Here is an 18,791-nt window from a genome sequence, read left to right on the forward strand (position 1 = left end):
AATAGTGACCATTTATAACGAGAGATGTCACCCGTTTACAAGAACATGTAAGGATAAGTTCGCGTCAAACACCTGTTGTGTCAAATCGCGTCAAGCTTCAACATCTCAAGAGACAGACGTAATTAACGTAAATTTAATTACAAATCTAACCATGGTAATTACATACGTTACAAAATTATGTATAATAATTCCGTAATTCATTTGTAATACCATTAATGTCGATTCTGGGACTTGATCTACTTTCGTTGTATCTCCGTTTCTTTGGTTCTTTTTTTTTTGCACGACTTATTCATTTAGTTTGCACTTATTTTATATTTTATTCGATATGTGAATGTTGCAGGCACGTTACTTCAGAGAAGAGGACATAGATGGTACGTTGGAAACACTACAGGATTATTTTTTACTTGCAAAAATTAAACGAGAAAATAATTATTTCTTTTTTTTTTTTTTTTTTAATTGTTTAGAGTTCAGAGAGTGTTTCTACCTGTTTGCTCGAAGCGGTCAGATTCGCACACTTGACGAGCTCACTATTATCATGAGGTCCCTGGGATTAAGCCCAACAATTGCAGAATTAAACAAGTACATGAAAGACAAGGGTAATTAATATAATCTTTAGAAAACTTTGTTACCAGAGAATAAAAGAATATATGATCTTTACATTGATTTCAGGTGGAAAAATGTCCTTTGCCGATTTTTTAGAAGTTATGCATCTTCAAACCCGAGCAGAGGATTTACCGAAAGAAGTAATCAAAGCTTTTCAAGCTGCAGATACTTCTCACAGTGGCACTATACCAGCACGGCAGCTGGCTCATATGTTACTTCATTGGGGAGAGCAATTGAGTAGCAAAGAAGGTAAAATAAATAGTATTTAATATTAATTAATTATAGGTTTCATTTGGCTTATTGTTTTTCATTGCAGTGGAGCAAATTTTCCGTGAGGCTAACGTGTCCCTCAATGGACATGTAAAGTACGAAGATTTTGTGAAAATCGCGTGTGCACCTGTACCTGATTATTATTAAGTAATTTTTATATTAATATATACGCTGCATACTTTATACTCTTATATAATTCTAATTAATGAGCGGTAAAGAAAAATCTAATTTATTATAAAAGAAGTTCTAACTTACAAATTATGGATCATGGGATTTTTTTATTATTAAATAAATTAAGTCTAATTTATTAATTATTCCCATTAAATTGTAAATCATATTATTGAAATTTTCTATTAGTGACATCGATCTTTCAATCTATTTTCTTTCTCGAGTTTTCGGAGTTTTAGGAAAAACTCCAAGAACTCGAGTATATACTATATTATATTATACTACGGATTATTTCGATCGTCGCGCGATCTATTGGCACATGGCCGTAATCGCCGTAATATTCTTTTGCGTAGTGCTGTCACTCCCAAAGCCAGGTTAGGCCGCCATAAAACCAAAGAAGAAAAAGTTTTCAGTTCAGCGCTGTTTATGTTATGTATGTTAATATCTGTCGTCGCTTAATTAAATTTTGTCGCTGGCCGTATCGAGCTCATTGGTCCACAGCACAGTGGTCTAAGCTCGGGTGCCATTAACCGACATTAGGGTTAGCTATCTGACTGCGGAACTCTGACATTCCCAACGCAGTTTTGCATCTCGGGAACCGCGGTAAAGATGACGTCCTGTTTCGAGAACATACAGGTACCATCCTGCGTTTGGTTTGAGGGCGGCGAGAAGAGGAACGCGTTAGTCTCGATACTAGCAGGCACACTGGTAAAAATCTACCCAGTTTTCCTACCGCATTTTAAACAAAACATTTATCATTTTCTCACGAGCGAATCGTCTTTACGATCTTGGCACGCTACCTTCCCTTTCGCTTTACTTTTTTTTTTATCAAGCTGTCTAATTTTCAAGCCGTGATACGATAGCCTTAGATGTATACATATATATATATATATATGTATATGCAATCAATTAAAAAATAATTTAACACTAGTAAATTTCGATTTTTAATTTCTATACTTTTAATATCTGTACATACAAGTAACGACAAAAATCTATCACGTTATGTTATGTTGTACTATATAGATAATAATAGCATAAAAAATTTTTTGTTATTATTTTTTTAATGCATTGATTTAATTCATTAAAAAAATTTTTTTTTATTTCTTTTATGTTTCTGTCCTTTTACAATACATAAAGTACTTACCAAAACTCTGTTCCAGTTCTTTTTAGGATGGTGGTTTATAATAGATGCACATGCAAAATATCCAGATGATATGGCAAATGCATACCATGTCTGTGGAGTATTTGGTACCATATCACTCTTTATGTAAGTAATGTGAATGATATCATATTACAATCAAACCCTTTAATACAATTGCATTAATTTTAAACAATAATTTGATATATTTATAATAGGGTCAATTCAGTAACAAATGCACAGATAAGAGGAGAAGCTTACAATGGTGGTTGTTTGGGAGCAAGGGGTGCTAGAAGCTGGCTATTTATTGGATTTGTTATGGGATTTGCAGCTGTAATAGCAGCCTGTTGGATCTTGTTTGCTAACTTTGTAGCAGCAGGTACATACAATATTATAAATCATATTTATAAAATTATAAAAGTATACATTATATTATATTTTTACTTGATAATTGTATTTTCTTTTTTCTTTTTTATTTTCTCGGTTATATTTATTATTACAGGGGCACCACATCACTGGCCAGGTATAGGATTATTTTTGCAGAACATATTTATCTTTTTGGGCTCGCTCACGTATAAGTTTGGCCGATCTGAGGATCAGTGGGGTTAATGTGCATCACTGGTGAAAAATACTTTAATTATCACATAATTAAGTCAAGCGAAAAGCTGAACCGAACAAGCTCGCAATGTCAATATATCCACACATTACGAGCACAAAATTCAATTTTAATCATACCAATTATATATATTTCCGTGACACGATACTTATTTATATCCTCCAGAGTCATGGAGACAAATAGCAATTACAAGAATGTGTTAAAGATAAGAATTAGATTATCGATTTTTGTGTGATAGAATGACATTACTTTACTAGATACTACTTATGCTATGCTAACAATTCTTGATCTGCATTTCTGAAACTCCGAACACAAATACTTTTCTCATTGTTTTGTTGATATTGTACATTTGATACTTTTACAAAAAAAAAAGAAAAAAAAAAGATAATCACTAGCGTATAATACTGAAGTTAAATAAATGAATAATGTTCCAAGAAAAGGTAAATATTTTAATCTTCCCTGAGTAAAAAAAAATTAATATTAATTATTTTTAATTATTCTTCGCTATAAGTAAAACGGAGAATCTTTACTGAAAGAAAAAGAACTAAAAATTCATATAACTTTATGTTCATGCATAAGAAATACGATTAGTTCGATTTCTTATGTATTTACTGCATAACAAAATTGGATCGATCGTATTCTTTATGCATACGCGTTATGCGTTATACGAAAGTGCGTGCTCTCGGTTTAAGAGGAAGCTAAACCTTCCTGTTTTACCACGCAACTAGACCGCACCCACGAACATTTATCCAAGGGCGGGCGGAGGGGTAGGTTCTCCAACTTCTCTTACGTATCACGGTGTGGCGTTTCGGCTCTGCATTGCGGGCGTATAGTCTGGTATCATCCCGGCCACCCCGTCGTCATACCTTGTTGTTACCGTGGCCATTGTTACCATCACCGCCATCGAATCAATTACAGACAGTAGTCTCAATAAAAAATTCGCTAAAATTCGTAGTGAAGACAAAGTAACAATAAATCTAAATACAGAGAATCGTGCAAGACTCAATGATCCAATCGCTTACTCGGAACAAATAGTGTAACTTTTTGTTAGAACGGTAAGTCGTCTTTTTTATCTCTGCAAATAAAATTGAAAGCACGAATGGACACGACAGTCTTAAAAAAATTTCATTCTATTTAATCGAGATCTTTACGTTCGATTTGGTTGTTGAGAATTTTTTCTAGACAATTACATTTTCCTTAAAACAACGAATTCGAAACCTTGCATGACCGAATATTATATTAAATATGATAATTTTTAAATACATATAAATATATAAAATAATTTTTATCATTGCCATTTTAATAACAAAATTGAAAATAATTTAGCTACGATTTGTTAAATCGAAAAAAACTGTTAATAATTAAATTATTGCATTTTATATTATATATAAAAGTGGATTAATATAATGTTACATTAATCGAAAGTTAGTAAAAAATTAACTTACATGCATACAAATTAATAGAAAATTAATTAATAATGTCTTCTTTTAAAATATATCTTATTATTACGATTAATTTTCAGTACTACAAGTTAAATTTGCAGCTTATCTAAATATCATGTGGAATAGAAAAGATATGGCTGCTATAATTTTTCTCTTAGGATGGCTATGCATCTGTACTCATGCAGGTATGTGCTTTTGTAGATGTACAAAATTAATAAAAAAGAAAAATATAATTAGGTAAGAAGTCTACTATCTACTATCTAGTCTACTATCAATTGATCAACAAATAAATAAAATTATTGTATTTTTTAACATTATAATTAATATTTAAATTATGTTACTTTATTTTTTTTTTTTTTATTAAAAAAACAACTAAAAATAAAAAGATTAAAATTTGTTTTTATTACATATATATATATCTCTCTTTCTCTCCCCATCTTGTATACTATAAAATAGAAAGTAATACCTATGGAATAAATAACAAGAAAACTTGTCGATTGTCAGCAATTAATACGGAAGTAATATCCACTGAAACTGAAGCGGAAATTATTCTTGAGCGAGCGGCTACGTGGTTGTGGAGTCAACAGGATAAGGACGCTGGTTGGGGTAACGATACACATCGAGTACTTTTGGTTCTTCGTTTAGCTAATCTTTCTCGTGATGACAATATCGCGCCGTCACCGTCTCTTGAATTACAACTCATTGCTAAGCAAATGGAACTAGAAATCGTACTTTTACTCTGGAGGTATAATAATATTAATTTAATTTAATTTTTATATCTTTCTTTTTGGTTCTAAAAATTAATAAAAGATTAACAGCAAATTATAGCAAAACTAAATTTAATCCACATTGCTGAAAATAAAGATTAGTAAATAGAAAATGCATGCATTTTTTTTTTTAATTGTCACATTTTTATATAAATTATTTATTATTACTTATGTTTACAGACATCGAGAGATTGGATTTTCTCCGGTGCAACTAGCACGTTATACTTTGGCTTTAAATGCAATGTGTATGGATCCAAGACAATTTCACGGCCACGATCTAATTGGTACTTTGCAACATCATGAACCACTATCCGATTATGATTTTGCATTAACTATGCTCGCAGCATGTAGCGCACAAGCGCATGTACGCAAACGGCAAATGCGGCGTCTCTTGGATATCGCGAATGCTGCACAAGACCATAACGTTGGTGAGTTGTTTTGCATTCTGTGTTTAATGGAATATTTTATTTTAATTTTTTTTTTTTGTTGCTTATATTTTTTTACGATACTCTAAATTTTTATCAATAATTAAAAATTTTTAGATACTATCGCAATGTTAATTCTGGCATTGAGGTGCATCGTTCAGGATCATCGACATCGCAATCTTCATCACATCGTTCGTAAACCATCGATGGAGTTAGCACGACAGCAAAGGCACGACGGTAGTTTCGGTGATCTACGCAATACCGTTTTAGTGATGCAAGCATTAGAGGAAGTCGAAAATGAACCAGGAGATAACTGGAATAGAACCGCGGCTTTAAGCTGGTTAATTAATCAGCAACGACCGGATGGTTCGTTTCACGGTAACGTTCACACCACAGCCGAAGCGATGTTAGGCATCGCGCCTCGTGGATTGACCAGTATTCGAACACTTGACTGTGGACAAAGTTTATCGGAGAGTTCGATACCACATCTAACTACAAATAATAGTAAACATTTATTTTTACTAATCAAATTTTTTTAACAATAAGAACTGCAAAAAATAATTTTTTTTTTTATTTTTTTTATAGTAAAACATCTTATTTAAGTAATATATCAATCAATTTACTGCCGTGATATAGATAAAACAAAGTAATTATCCCTTAATTTTATAAGTTGCAGATATTGGGACATCTGACAATCATAACGAAACTATTTTATCACCAGAAATGTCCGGAAATAACATAAGCAATACAGATACAACGCTCAATATTGGTACTGTTGCGCCGACGCTTGTCAACGTTTCTTATACTCTGTGGGTCGGCAGTAACGTAAATGAAACATACAATCTGATGGTGACTGTCCCTAAGAATGAAACTTTCTACAATGTGATGTTATTGGCAGCAAGCATATCGCCTCATTTTCAATTTTCGGCGTCTGAATGGCCTAATGGTCATTACGTTCATACATTGGCGGGTTATAAAGAAGAACCGATGTCTTATCATTACTGGCTACTTTACAGACTGCCTTCTAAGCCGGAACCATCCTCACCGCCAGGAAATCAATTAGTTGCTCCTGGAGGTATGAATCTTAGTACCATTCACTTTTTTACTTACTTAAAAATGTTTACATGTACATCACAGCATATACATTTTATTGCAAAACGAATTGTAAAAATAAAAAGAGCACGATATATACGCACGTATATTCAACGATAGATATCAATTAATAAATTAATTTTTTAATTATTTCTTTATATTTACAGGTGTTGATAACTTGCAGATTAGTGAAGGAGAACATTATCTTTTTTGGTATAAGAAGTTATGAAATGGCTAAAGGAATATAGAGAATAAAACTCGTAAGGAAAGAGAAATATTCCGAAGGCAAAATAACATGAATGTACAATTATATGAATAAGAGAAAAAGAGAAGTAGAAGAAACCCAGACAGCACAAAATATTCTTAAGACATCCATAAAATATATCTGGCTATTTTAGGGCATTTTTAGCAATATAATTGTTATAAAATATCGTTTTATTGCAAATTTGAAATAAAATTATATAATCGCAATATAAATAAGATATAACATTCATAATGTTTTGTGTTTGTTGGAATTCTCTTAGTAAATTCGAGATATCTTGCGGATGTCTTAAGATATATATACTTGTACTATCTGAATTATTGAATTAATTTATCCATTTAGCCACTCAATTCTGATTTATTTTGCTGTAAAGCCAAATTTTTGGGGTATAAGTGAGTTCTCTAGCATTTTATTTTGATTTTTCTTTTAACATAAATAAGATTAATCTAGTCATTAGTGTAAATACCCCTCTAAGTCCAATTTTTTGTAGTGAATCAGGATTGTGCGACTGGATGTAAAAGTCGCTTTATATGGAGCTTATTTGCTTAAGCATAATTTTCACCAATTGATGTCATATATATTATTTAAAAACTAGTTTTCGTTAATATTCAAATAAAACAATACGACTGGATGACACAGATTATGCTTACGCTAGTTATGTTGTATGTAAAAGCAGCTTGAATAAGTAATGCCGACCATTTCAACTAAGTTCCGATTAAATTAATTAATAATTAAGTTTTGCAATAAAGATAAAAACTATAACGATGCATTATATATAGCCAGCAGAAATGTCATTTAATAGCATCGAAAGTTATTCGTCGATCAGTTTAATCGGAATTTGATCGAAGTGGGCTACGTTTTATGTATAACGGGGCAATAACCCAATAAAAATGAGAATTAATTAATCGAATAGACATCAATTCGATATATATATATATATATTTTTTTTTTTTTTGTTTTAATAAAGTTTAAATTAATAGGTGCTTGATTGAAGTGGTCCTTAAACGAATAACTAAGAATGAGAGAGATTTTAAAACTCTAAAGCGAGTATTAGTAATCACTGCCACGTATGCCGCTATTGTTAACACGAAAAGAATTACTTTATTGCATTAATTCTAAAGTTAGAAAGATTATAAAAGACAGACGATATAGATATAAGAATTTATAGTTACTTTTTTTTTATTTATTTAATTATGTTGTACCGTGAGACTCTGTATATGTAGATGTATTGTTTTATATATAATTTTGTACTGTCGTCGAAATAATCTATATAAACATATATGTAAATTGCTTATACATATTTATTAATGTGTTATATCTAATATATCTAATATATCTAAACAAATTTGGTAATGCATGTGTCAGAAAGTTAATATACTTTCATGTATGCAATAATATATATGAAGTAGCTTTTTGGTGTGTAAGATAGCCAGTTTAAACACACACGCACACATACACGCAGCGCAGCATAAAATATTCAACGATCCATTCGACAACGTGTGTTGAATGCAATGATTAGAATTAAGGCTTAATTAATAATAAACGTATGGTAAATTGTTTCTTTTTCATGGTATTTAATTTTACATCACCTCTTTTTCGTCTAGTAAGTATATTTTAATTTAGCAATTTGAGTGTATGTGTAGTATGTGTCAACATATATTATATTGAGTGCGATCGGCGCAACTCAGTAAACTCACCTAGCCAATGCTCCCATTGGTTGAATCGTTTGCGTGCAGCAGCCATTCAACTTGTCTCTCTTCTGTAAGAACCAGAGAGAAGTTAGAACATACTTCGCAAATATCGAAATCCATGACTTGTATTTAACAGGAACATAACCTCTCAAGGTTCGCTTGAATGTATAGTTTGTTAACTTCAAGATTTAACTTCGAGAATAATTGAAAGTGTGGTGTACGATAAATAAAAAAATTTATTTAAAAACAAGATGCCAGACCATTTAGGAGAAGATATGCGAAAGGTGAAGAATGAGGAAGAGAAGGAAGAGAAAGAGATAAAATGTAAATTCTGTTTTAACATTACTTTCTTTGTTATGTACTTTATCGTGATACTTATTAGTTAAAAATTTATTTTTTACATTTTTAGCACTGGATGAAGGCGACATTGCCTTATTAAAGACTTATGTAAGTTGATTATTTTTAAATGATATAATTATCGTTAGTAAAAAATTAATTTGAGAAATTTTTATAATTGTTTTTTTAAGGGCCAAGGGCAATATACAAAGAGTATTAAAACTGTTGAAGAAGATATTCAAATGATTATCAAACGTGTAAATGAGTTAACTGGAATTAAAGAGTCAGATACTGGTCTAGCACCACCAGCACTTTGGGACTTGGCAGCTGATAAACAAACTTTGCAAAATGAGCAACCTTTACAAGTGGCACGTTGTACCAAAATCATAAATGCTGATTCTGACGATCCAAAATATATAATAAATGTTAAGCAGTTTGCAAAATTTGTGGTTGACTTAGCAGATTCTGTAGCACCAACAGATATAGAAGAAGGAATGAGGGTAGGAGTGGATCGTAACAAATATCAAATTCATATTCCACTGCCATCTAAAATTGATCCTACTGTAACAATGATGCAAGTGGAAGAAAAACCTGATGTTACTTATAGTGATGTTGGTGGCTGCAAAGAGCAAATTGAGAAACTGAGAGAAGTTGTTGAAACACCATTATTACATGTTGGTTTATATATATATTATTTTAATATCAATTTATTTATGAAAAATAGAAAAAATAATATGGATTAATTGCAGCCAGAAAAATTCGTCAATCTGGGTATTGAGCCACCAAAGGGTGTTTTGCTATTTGGACCTCCAGGCACAGGAAAAACCTTATGTGCTAGAGCAGTGGCTAATAGAACAGATGCTTGTTTTATTCGTGTCATTGGTTCAGAATTAGTTCAGAAATATGTTGGCGAGGTACGTCAAATGCTGTATAAATATTACTTCTACTAATATAAATTAAATTTAATAACTTTAATTTTAGTTTAATTTACTTTTAATTAAAAACATTTTTTTTATACTTGAAACTGAAAGAGATAGAAAATAAATCGAAGTTAATTTACATTAAAAATGACGAAAAGAAAAATTTGTATATATTACATGTATAATTTTTTTTTATTCTTTGCAGGGTGCTAGAATGGTAAGAGAATTATTCGAGATGGCACGAAGTAAAAAAGCATGTTTAATATTTTTCGATGAAATTGATGCTATTGGTGGTGCTCGTTTCGATGACGGTGCTGGGGGCGATAACGAAGTTCAACGTACAATGCTGGAGTTAATAAATCAATTAGACGGGTAAGTTGCATATTTATTAAAAAAAAAAAAAAAAGTTTTATGATTTAATTGCAAATAAATTTTTTAGATTTGACCCACGCGGCAATATAAAGGTTTTAATGGCAACGAATAGGCCGGATACTTTGGATCCTGCATTGATGCGACCGGGTCGTTTAGATAGAAAGATAGAATTTGGATTACCAGATCTCGAAGGACGAACACACATTTTCAAAATTCATGCGCGCTCGATGAGTGTCGAAAGAGACATCAGATTCGAATTGCTTGCTCGTTTATGCCCTAACAGCACGGGTGCTGAAATACGATCAGTTTGTACCGAAGCTGGTATGTTCGCAATTCGTGCTCGGCGTAAGGTTGCCACAGAAAAAGATTTCCTTGAAGCAGTTAACAAAGTTATTAAGTCATACGCCAAGTTTTCCGCAACACCAAAATACATGACTTATAATTAAAATGCATATGTAATCCATTAAATTTTCCAATGTGTTAGTATCAGAATACATGAACCTTATAATAATTTCTATTGTCATATCTATTAAATAAAAATAAAAAATACTCATAATTTGTTATTTTTTTATAGTTTTTCGAATCTTAACTTTATAGGTCCATCGGGTTTATTAATTAGTAATGAAATTGAATCAAGGGATTTTCCATACCATGTAAATCGTAAGTTTCTACAAATCTGCAAAAGAAAAAAAAAATTATTGAAACATAATAACGTGATTAAAAAATAATACTAAGGCTGCTTTCTTTTTAAGGAATAATCTACAATTTTTAAAGCAGTTTAAATAATTTTTAAAAACATACCCGAAGTAAGATAACTTGTAAGTTTTGTTCAGCAAATCGTCTTGCGATGCACGATCGAGGACCATGTCCAAAAGGTAGTACAATATACGGATTGACAGACTTTTCTTTCAACTTTTTTACTTCGTCGTTATTATCGCGCAACCATCTTTCTGGTCTGAATGTGTTTGGTTCATCGAAATATTCAGAAAGTCGACAAATTACTTGATTCTGAGTAACGACTACAGTCTGTAAATTAATAAATTTAGTTTACTCTACCGTTAAAGCTAAATTATTACAAATAAAAATATATTACTCCTTTAGGAACGCGATATCCGTTCAAAACTACATCAGTTTGCAGGATACGACCTATGCCTACAGAGATAGGATTTAGCCTGAATGTTTCTTTTATTACGGCTTTGGTATACGTAGCATTTCTTAAAATTTCTGTCGTGATCGGAGACGTAGGATCCGTTAATAATGTCACAGCTTCTGATCTTAGCTTTTCTTGAACAGCAGGATTTTTTGCAAGATGATACAGAGCGAATGACAAGGTATATGTTGTCTGAAATAATATACAGTATATTTAATTAAAAGTAAACATTTTTTTTTTAATTATAATAGCTGAAAACTTACGGTATCTATTCCACCTAGTAGCATATCGCACGCCATACCTACAATATCTTTAATATCTAAAGCCTCATTTTTCAAATATTCTTTGAGAAGAGATTGTTTTTCAAGTGTCAATACATCTCGCTTTCTCTGAGTAACCATTTGTAACGCTACTCTGAAATATTCCCATATTCAAAACAGTTATAAATTATGGCAGAATTATGTAGATTTTAACAAAGATTCGAATTATTATCGTGAGTATTTTATGGTAAATTATGCGAAGATTTTTTGCGACATAAAAGAGACATTCATTTACTTGAAAACAACCAATAAATTAAAATACCTTATTAATTATAGTAATCGCTTTTTTGTTTATTTTTATTAATCAATTTTTAAATCTCTGATAAAATAAAAAAAGCAATCCAAGGTTGTGGCAATTCGATTGTATGTTTGTACTATTTTAATTAATAATTAACAATTGTACACTTACTCCTCCATGTAATTCTGTGCCTTGCGTAATTTTCGGTATAATGGTGTTTCGAAAAATCGCCAAAACATTGGACCATTGTCCAGCTTCAAGATTGCGGTATTTGTCAAAAATGCTGCTTTAATCAATTTTGAACTTCGAGATTGTGGATGCCTTTCTTCTTTCGATAGACTTTGCATTTTTACATCGAAAGTCACAAGACAAGTCACTGAAAATTAATGTTTTTTTTTGTTTGTTATTAATATTAGTATTTTATTCTGCTAAAACTGGTAATGCAGATTAAAAAAAAAAAAATAGTTTGGATAAAAATATTACGTTCAAGGAAAAGACGCGAGAACAAAGGTAGAAAATCGTCAGGGTTTTCGTGAGAACAAAGCTGTACGAATTCTTGAATAACAATGTCGGTGGGCTCCAGGTAGCCGGCAATATTGTAGGGTTTACTAAGAACCTTTTGAAATTCTCGACGTAATCTCCACCACTCGGTACCATTGCTAAATAAAATTTCAATTAATTTTTGTTATTTATTTATTAATAACAAATTTTTTAGCCTCATTTTATGAGCAATTTTTATAAATATAGTAGTACGTTTTATAATATAAAATTTTATAAAATCCTTACGTAGGTAAAAGACCTCCATTGTTATAAATGTTACTCCTGTCTTTTCGATATTTGAGAAGAGCTAAATGCGATCTTCTCTCTGGATGCAGGCCCACTTCAGCTTTGAAAATTTCCGTGATATCTTCCGGTCTGAAGACCCAGACCACTGTTTGACCTGGTACTATTTCCTCGCGAACTAAAGGTCCATACTGCTTTTTTTTCAATAAGCCATTGTTATGTAGCTTTTTGAAATTATATTCACCTACATTGCGTTGATATATATATATATCGTATATTGGTTCAAATTAATTCAGCACTTAAAAGAAAATTAATTAAAAATATATTTAAAATACGCAAAGCTTAGTAAACTTTTATTATATTATAATTAATAATATAAAGTCGTTTTAATTTATTATTAAAATGCATATTAGTCTCTTACCAATGAAAGGTAGATATTTGTATAACGTTCCAATAACAGGTAAGGATCTTGGTCCTGGAATGTCCTCAAAAGGCCTGGGTTTAGTGCTGTTAACACGACACGAATTAATCAAGCACAATCGAGCACATATATTCTTTATTGTCTGTACTTCTCCACATAATTTTACTCGCGTGAACATTATTATGATATTTTATCACGTGTATATAATTTGCATTAAATATTCTCCGTTGATTTATAGTCTTTATGTAAGTATTCCGTAAATAGAGCCTATCAGAGAAACAGGTTTTAGAATCCGTGCAGGTCACTTGAGATCTCGAACAATTTTAAACCTCTCAGTCTCCTGAACCCCGCCTTCCTTGCGAGCTATTTGATATTCTCGTTCTGAACCGTTGGCATGAATTTGATGCTGAGCAGATAACGTCCCGACAACGCCACATAAAATTGTTTTTTAAAAAACATGAGCTGACAAACGTCATTAACTGTTAATGGCGATTTAGTTAATATTTTCAAGATCTGTCTGACGTAATATTATCACAATGTAACATCATATTATATTTAATGCATATTATATTAGGTACCTGTCTGTAATATTTAAAATATCGTTAAAATCTGCAAAGAAAAATGTACGGATTTTACAATTAAATTGCGAAAGAAAATAAAAAATATGTATATTATACATAAAACTGCAAGAAAAAAAAATTGTATTATGTTAAACATTCAATTATAATAAAAAAAAAATTTTTTTAAGAAGTTGGTACAACAGAAAGTCCGTTTTTTCTACATAAGATAAATAAAAAACATATTTTTACATACATTACACTTACTGTAAATTCAATATTTATTAATGATAAAAATGATGTTATGTTGAACAAAAGAGTAAAAATTTCATAGATTTTAATATTAATATCAACTACGTAATACTTAGATGCAATACCGTTGTGTAATATCGACGATTAATTTAAAAACATTTTTTAATATTGTAACCTTGACATTTCTGTCTTAAAGTTGCTGTAATAATTTAATACCAAACCTTTAACAAAACGACAAATAAACGCTATTATCCGCAGATACAACAGTTAATAAAAAATTGTAATATTAATTTTTTAAATTCGTTAGTTAAATAGTACAATATATAAAACAATTTATTTACTTAAATAAATTAGTTTTATTTTAATTTTTTTTTCCATAATAATTTTAGTTTTATAAGCAGATAAATACATATAATTAAAAAAAAATTTATACAATAAAAAAAAAAAATTGTATATTATCTAGTCTATTTATCTGCTTCCTTCTTTTTTTTTCTTCTATTCCATTTTTTTCTCTTTTTTCCCTTCTCTTGCTTATTCATCTCCCCTTCCACAATTTTTATTTTCTGTCAATAACTGTATATAGAGACTGTAATCGAAAAACCTCTAGCAGACTCCATCAAACAGTTCTTTATTTCACGTTAAGTTTTAATTCTTTTTGTACTATAAAAGGTTTCAGTCAACACAGTAGTATACTATTTCAGTGAGCGACCTTCGAATGTGAATCTCTACCTGTTAGTTATTGACAGTTTTGTCTTGAAGCACGTCGTGAAGCCGTATAAAAAAAAAATATCGTTAAAAATGTGGCTGTTTCATAGTCAATGTACGAGCAATGCAAGACTTTCTGGCAAAACGGTACTTATAACAGGAGCGAATACCGGAATTGGCAAGGAGACAGCAAGAGATCTTTACAGAAGAGGTAATTAAGAGAATACTAAAGCATCCTGTTTTATATGTATATTATTTTTTGTTTCAAAGATCTAAATTTTTTTGGCATTACAGAATAAAAATTCTTTTAGACATGTAAGTACAATACATAGATTTGATACTGTCAATATTGCAAATAAACGAATATAGCTGATTGCTAAATCATATATTAAGTTAATCCTTTTTTGTTAGGCTTTCATTACCTTGCATTAAAGGTATAGAAAAATGAGGTCATGTTAATTCGTTTATGAGCCTAAGCAATATAACATTTACAGTAAACGAATGAGTGAATGCAATTAAAAAAATTCTTTTTGCATTTTTTTATATTAAATTAACACAGCCAACATTCATTAGAGTACAGTCTTTAATTATAGAAAATAATTTTTAATTTTATTTAGTCAATTAAAAAAATATTCTAATATACAAATAGGTGATAAAACAAGGAACTCCAGGACTCTTTTAAGAAGATGCTGGAGCTGTCTGTTCCCTTTATTCTGTTTAATTAATTTTATTGTAAAAGAATCCTCTAAAAAAGTTTTCACATATTAAGTCAACTTTAACCAAATTTTTTTTAATAAAAAAATTGTATTTAAATTTATCTTCTCTATACAAATAATAATATACATATAAAAATTGCACCAAATATATAATTTTTACATTTAAGATTATTTCAAATATAATTTCATATTATTTTGAGGGGTATATAACATTATAACATGTACATGTTTAATGGTACATTAAGATAACTTTTATAGATAAAAGATTATAACTACATGTTTCAATATTTGAGTTAAATATTTATGTTTAGGAGCAAGAGTAATATTGGCTTGTCGTAATATACTTAAGGCAACTAGTGCAATTGAAGACATAAAAAAAAATCCTCCTTCAAAGTAAGTAAAAATATTAAACACACACAACTAATAATGAGTGATTCATCAAAAACCAGTTTTTTTTTTATTTAATCGTGATCAACTTGCAACTTAAAACGGCAGCCTTACTACTACGGCTATGTGGACAAAGCTATACACATTACAATAATACCTGATAATTTTTAGGGCAGATAGAATACCATATCAAGGTAAACCAGGTGAACTTGTGGTTTATCATTTAGATCTTTGCAGCTTAAAAAGTGTAAAAGAATGTGCTAAGAATATATTAAAAAACGAATTGGCCATTCATATCTTAATAAATAATGCTGGTATAATGATGTGTCCACAAGAAAAAACTGAAGACGGATTTGAGTTGCAATTACAAACAAACCATATCGGCCACTTTCTTTTTACCCTCTTGCTATTACCAAAAATACAATCTTCAGGCTTTGGTTGTAGGATAATAAATATTTCATCGTGTCTACACTGGTGTGCGTATAATTACTAGCATTTTAAATAAATGCAATGTATAATTGTATATCAATAAAAAAAAGAAAAAAAAAAACTATATAATAGCTATGTCTGTTTTTATAATTTAGTTGGTGCTGTCCATGAAGATCTAAATTTAGAACAAACATACACTCCCTTTAAAGCCTACGCTCAAAGTAAACTAGTGAATGTATTATTTTCTAAAGAACTTGCTCGTCGATTAAGAGGTAAGATCATAAGTATATTATACATTATATAAAATTCCAATGATATTTTTGCCTTAAAAAAATTAATTCTTAATAAATTTATTTTTTTTTTAATTAATTAATATATGTATGTTTTTTTCTTTTTTTTTCAGAAGCACACATTTACGGAATAAACACGTATTCTTTACATCCCGGAGTTATAACAACAGAGTTAGGCAGACATTTTAGTTCAACAGTGTTTCCAGGTGCAAGTACTATTTTTCAATCATTTTTACGACCAATTTTAAAGAATCCTGAGCAAGGTGCACAAACTACTATATATTGTTCGGTAGCTGAAGAAGTATCAAACCAAACTGGACTTTATTATAAGTAAGAAAAGTATATAAAATTATTTTTTTTAATATAATGTATTTTACGGGAGTAGTTTTTTAATTATTATTTTGTTTTTGAAGAGAATGCAGTGTTGCGACTCCTCAGTGGCGAGCACTAGATGATGAAATTGTTAAAAATGTGTGGAATCAAACTTGTAAACTTTTGAATTTGGAACCTGATTCAAATTTTCTCAGATTTTTGGAAACTGTTTCACGTCAAATTACAGAATAAGGTAAGAAATAAAATGAATGATGAGATGGAACTGTATTAATTACATTTTACGTACTTTAAATATAATTAATGTATTATTAATGTAAATGTATTTTTATAATATGTTGGACAATTAAAGCGAGCAAAAATAAAAAACCTTTTTTAATAAATAATTATGACTATAAGATAAATTAAACCTGCAAGTTTGTAATACCTCGTTGATATACATGTAAAATGATACTTTCTTGAAAAGTATAATCTCACGTTCCTACCTATGTTTATTACACTAGAAGAAACGCTACGCGCGCGGTGTTTTTTAACAGACCTTTATTATTTTAAAAGACAAACTATGAAAAAAAAATTAGTGGACTCACCAATCTGCATGGCAGCGGAGGTGTAGCATTCTGCCGGTGACTGTAACATAAAAAGAAATATATATGTAGACAAGTATATTCGTTAAAAAAATTATTAAAAAAAAAGGGTTAAAGTCTTTATTTAATAAAGATTTTATAAAAGAAATTTATGCTCACCTAAGAGTTGCTCCGCTGATGCAGGATGCCTATCCGAGGCCTGCTCCTCCTCTCAGATGGGACGTGACGAGCCTTCCTTCCGCGCACTAGAAACTCGCGAACGCGACCGTATCATTTACTCTCGCGAAAATTAAGTAACACTATCGCGCGATATTATTCGGCATTCCTGAAACAGAAAATCCTGAAAAAGAAGACAGGTTACTGACTTACCCAATCTGCATACAGCGGAGTCGTAGAATTCTGCCGGTGACTGTAACATACAAAGGAAAAAATTAATGTAGACGTGTTAGAAAAATAATAAGTATAATTAAAAAAAAAAGTAAAAAAATTCTTTTTAATAAAGATTTAATTAAAAAAAATTTATGCTTACTTAAAAGTTGCTCCGCCGATGCAGGATGCCTCCTGGGCCTGCTCATCCTCTCAGTTGGGACGTGACGAGCCATCCTTCCGCGCACTTGTAACTCGCGAACGCACTTCCGTAAAAAAAATATACGTAAAAAAAACGTCCGCATACTTTTCGGCACTCCCGGAACGCCCGACGAACCGGCTGCGGTTCGTATATTTATTAATATCGGCGAGCGGCACTTAACGATGCGAAGCAGCGGAGTTTCTCTTCGTCTGAAACAGAAAAATTACAAAATTATGTTGCAGATATTTAATTTCATTAAATAAGATAATAAAAAAATGTTATCAAAAATTGAAACCATTTATTTCTAAAGAAAAATTAATAATTACCTTCGGGTTGCTCCGCCGGGGCACGATACCCTTCCTGAGCCTCCTCCTCCTCTCAGATGGGATGTGTTGAGTCGTCCTTTCGCGCACTGGATACTCGCGGGATTGTCTATCTTTTGAGCCTCCGGTTGACTCTCGTCGGCGGAACAAACGACACCGAAAACGTCCTCTAAGCGGCGAATGAGACGAGTCGCGATATAAAGTGTTCCCCACGCACTGTACACTCGTGGGATAGTCTATCTTTTGAGCCTCCGGTTGACTCTCGTCGGCGGAACGAACGACACCGAAAACGTCCTCTAAGCGGCGAATGAGACGAGTCGCGATATAAAGTGTTCCCCGGGCACTGTACACTCGTGGGATAGTCTACGGCACTCCCGTTAAATCGTCAATCTCTGCACAAGAATCTGGCTACGACGCACAGCCAAGTCCGAAAGTCACATTGTGACGATTCACCTCTGTCCGATTAAATGTCGATAGATAAAAAACAGCGGCGTTTTGTGAAAGACACTACGGTTCACAGCGCTCCCAGGGCGACGCGACACACAACGATGAACCGCGAGAGAACACACACAGATGCATAAACGATATCCGTCTCGTAATCGATGCTCTGCACGTGGTTGCCATGTTCTTTTAACT

At 31.3% G+C, this 18,791-nt stretch overlaps 6 protein-coding genes and 1 long non-coding RNA gene across 7 annotated transcripts; 5 read left to right on the forward strand and 2 right to left on the reverse strand.

The window, feature by feature from the left end:
- Window positions 1-39: 39 nt before the first annotated feature.
- Window positions 40-1,180, forward strand: LOC139106751 (calmodulin-like protein 4). The gene is made up of 5 exons (XM_070663701.1): window positions 40-154; window positions 341-371; window positions 465-596; window positions 670-852; window positions 920-1,180. Exons 1-5 carry the CDS (start codon window positions 152-154, stop codon window positions 1,018-1,020), a joined length of 450 nt encoding a protein of 149 aa, XP_070519802.1. The 5' UTR covers window positions 40-151; the 3' UTR covers window positions 1,021-1,180.
- Window positions 1,181-1,397: 217 nt separating this feature from the next.
- On the forward strand, window positions 1,398-3,234 carry LOC139106732 (transmembrane protein 50A). Its single transcript, XM_070663678.1, has 4 exons — window positions 1,398-1,749; window positions 2,202-2,308; window positions 2,398-2,558; window positions 2,682-3,234. Exons 1-4 carry the CDS (start codon window positions 1,651-1,653, stop codon window positions 2,786-2,788), a joined length of 474 nt encoding a protein of 157 aa, XP_070519779.1. The 5' UTR covers window positions 1,398-1,650; the 3' UTR covers window positions 2,789-3,234.
- Window positions 3,235-3,318: 84 nt separating this feature from the next.
- On the forward strand, window positions 3,319-8,344 carry LOC139106560 (uncharacterized protein CG3556). The gene is made up of 7 exons (XM_070663436.1): window positions 3,319-3,850; window positions 4,318-4,422; window positions 4,742-4,982; window positions 5,185-5,432; window positions 5,547-5,933; window positions 6,100-6,504; window positions 6,689-8,344. Exons 2-7 carry the CDS (start codon window positions 4,353-4,355, stop codon window positions 6,748-6,750), a joined length of 1,413 nt encoding a protein of 470 aa, XP_070519537.1. The 5' UTR covers window positions 3,319-3,850; window positions 4,318-4,352; the 3' UTR covers window positions 6,751-8,344.
- A 234-nt stretch (window positions 8,345-8,578) lies between these two features.
- On the forward strand, window positions 8,579-10,658 carry Rpt1 (26S proteasome regulatory subunit Rpt1). The gene is made up of 6 exons (XM_070663484.1): window positions 8,579-8,798; window positions 8,884-8,921; window positions 9,002-9,484; window positions 9,560-9,724; window positions 9,936-10,102; window positions 10,170-10,658. The coding sequence occupies exons 1-6, from the start codon at window positions 8,726-8,728 to the stop codon at window positions 10,546-10,548; spliced, it is 1,305 nt and encodes a 434-aa protein (XP_070519585.1). The 5' UTR covers window positions 8,579-8,725; the 3' UTR covers window positions 10,549-10,658.
- Dib (Cytochrome P450 302a1, mitochondrial) lies at window positions 10,653-14,155 on the reverse strand. Its single transcript, XM_070663411.1, has 8 exons — window positions 13,015-14,155; window positions 12,597-12,837; window positions 12,294-12,469; window positions 11,982-12,186; window positions 11,516-11,666; window positions 11,196-11,444; window positions 10,904-11,128; window positions 10,653-10,778 (listed from the first exon to the last, which is right to left on the reverse strand). Exons 1-8 carry the CDS (start codon window positions 13,190-13,192, stop codon window positions 10,671-10,673), a joined length of 1,533 nt encoding a protein of 510 aa, XP_070519512.1. The 5' UTR covers window positions 13,193-14,155; the 3' UTR covers window positions 10,653-10,670.
- Window positions 14,156-14,270: 115 nt separating this feature from the next.
- On the forward strand, window positions 14,271-17,066 carry LOC139106655 (retinol dehydrogenase 12). Its single transcript, XM_070663598.1, has 6 exons — window positions 14,271-14,739; window positions 15,556-15,637; window positions 15,803-16,107; window positions 16,216-16,332; window positions 16,464-16,680; window positions 16,764-17,066. The coding sequence occupies exons 1-6, from the start codon at window positions 14,622-14,624 to the stop codon at window positions 16,912-16,914; spliced, it is 990 nt and encodes a 329-aa protein (XP_070519699.1). The 5' UTR covers window positions 14,271-14,621; the 3' UTR covers window positions 16,915-17,066.
- Window positions 17,067-17,161: 95 nt separating this feature from the next.
- Window positions 17,162-18,739, reverse strand: LOC139106784 (uncharacterized). Its single transcript, XR_011546419.1, has 4 exons — window positions 18,159-18,739; window positions 17,794-18,041; window positions 17,424-17,673; window positions 17,162-17,307 (listed from the first exon to the last, which is right to left on the reverse strand). It is a non-coding gene; the product is annotated as an uncharacterized lncRNA (long non-coding RNA).
- Between the last annotated feature and the right edge of the window lie 52 nt (window positions 18,740-18,791).

Source organism: Cardiocondyla obscurior, linkage group LG01 (assembly GCF_019399895.1).
Source record: "Cardiocondyla obscurior isolate alpha-2009 linkage group LG01, Cobs3.1, whole genome shotgun sequence".
NCBI classification, from domain to species: Eukaryota; Metazoa; Arthropoda; class Insecta; order Hymenoptera; family Formicidae; genus Cardiocondyla; species Cardiocondyla obscurior.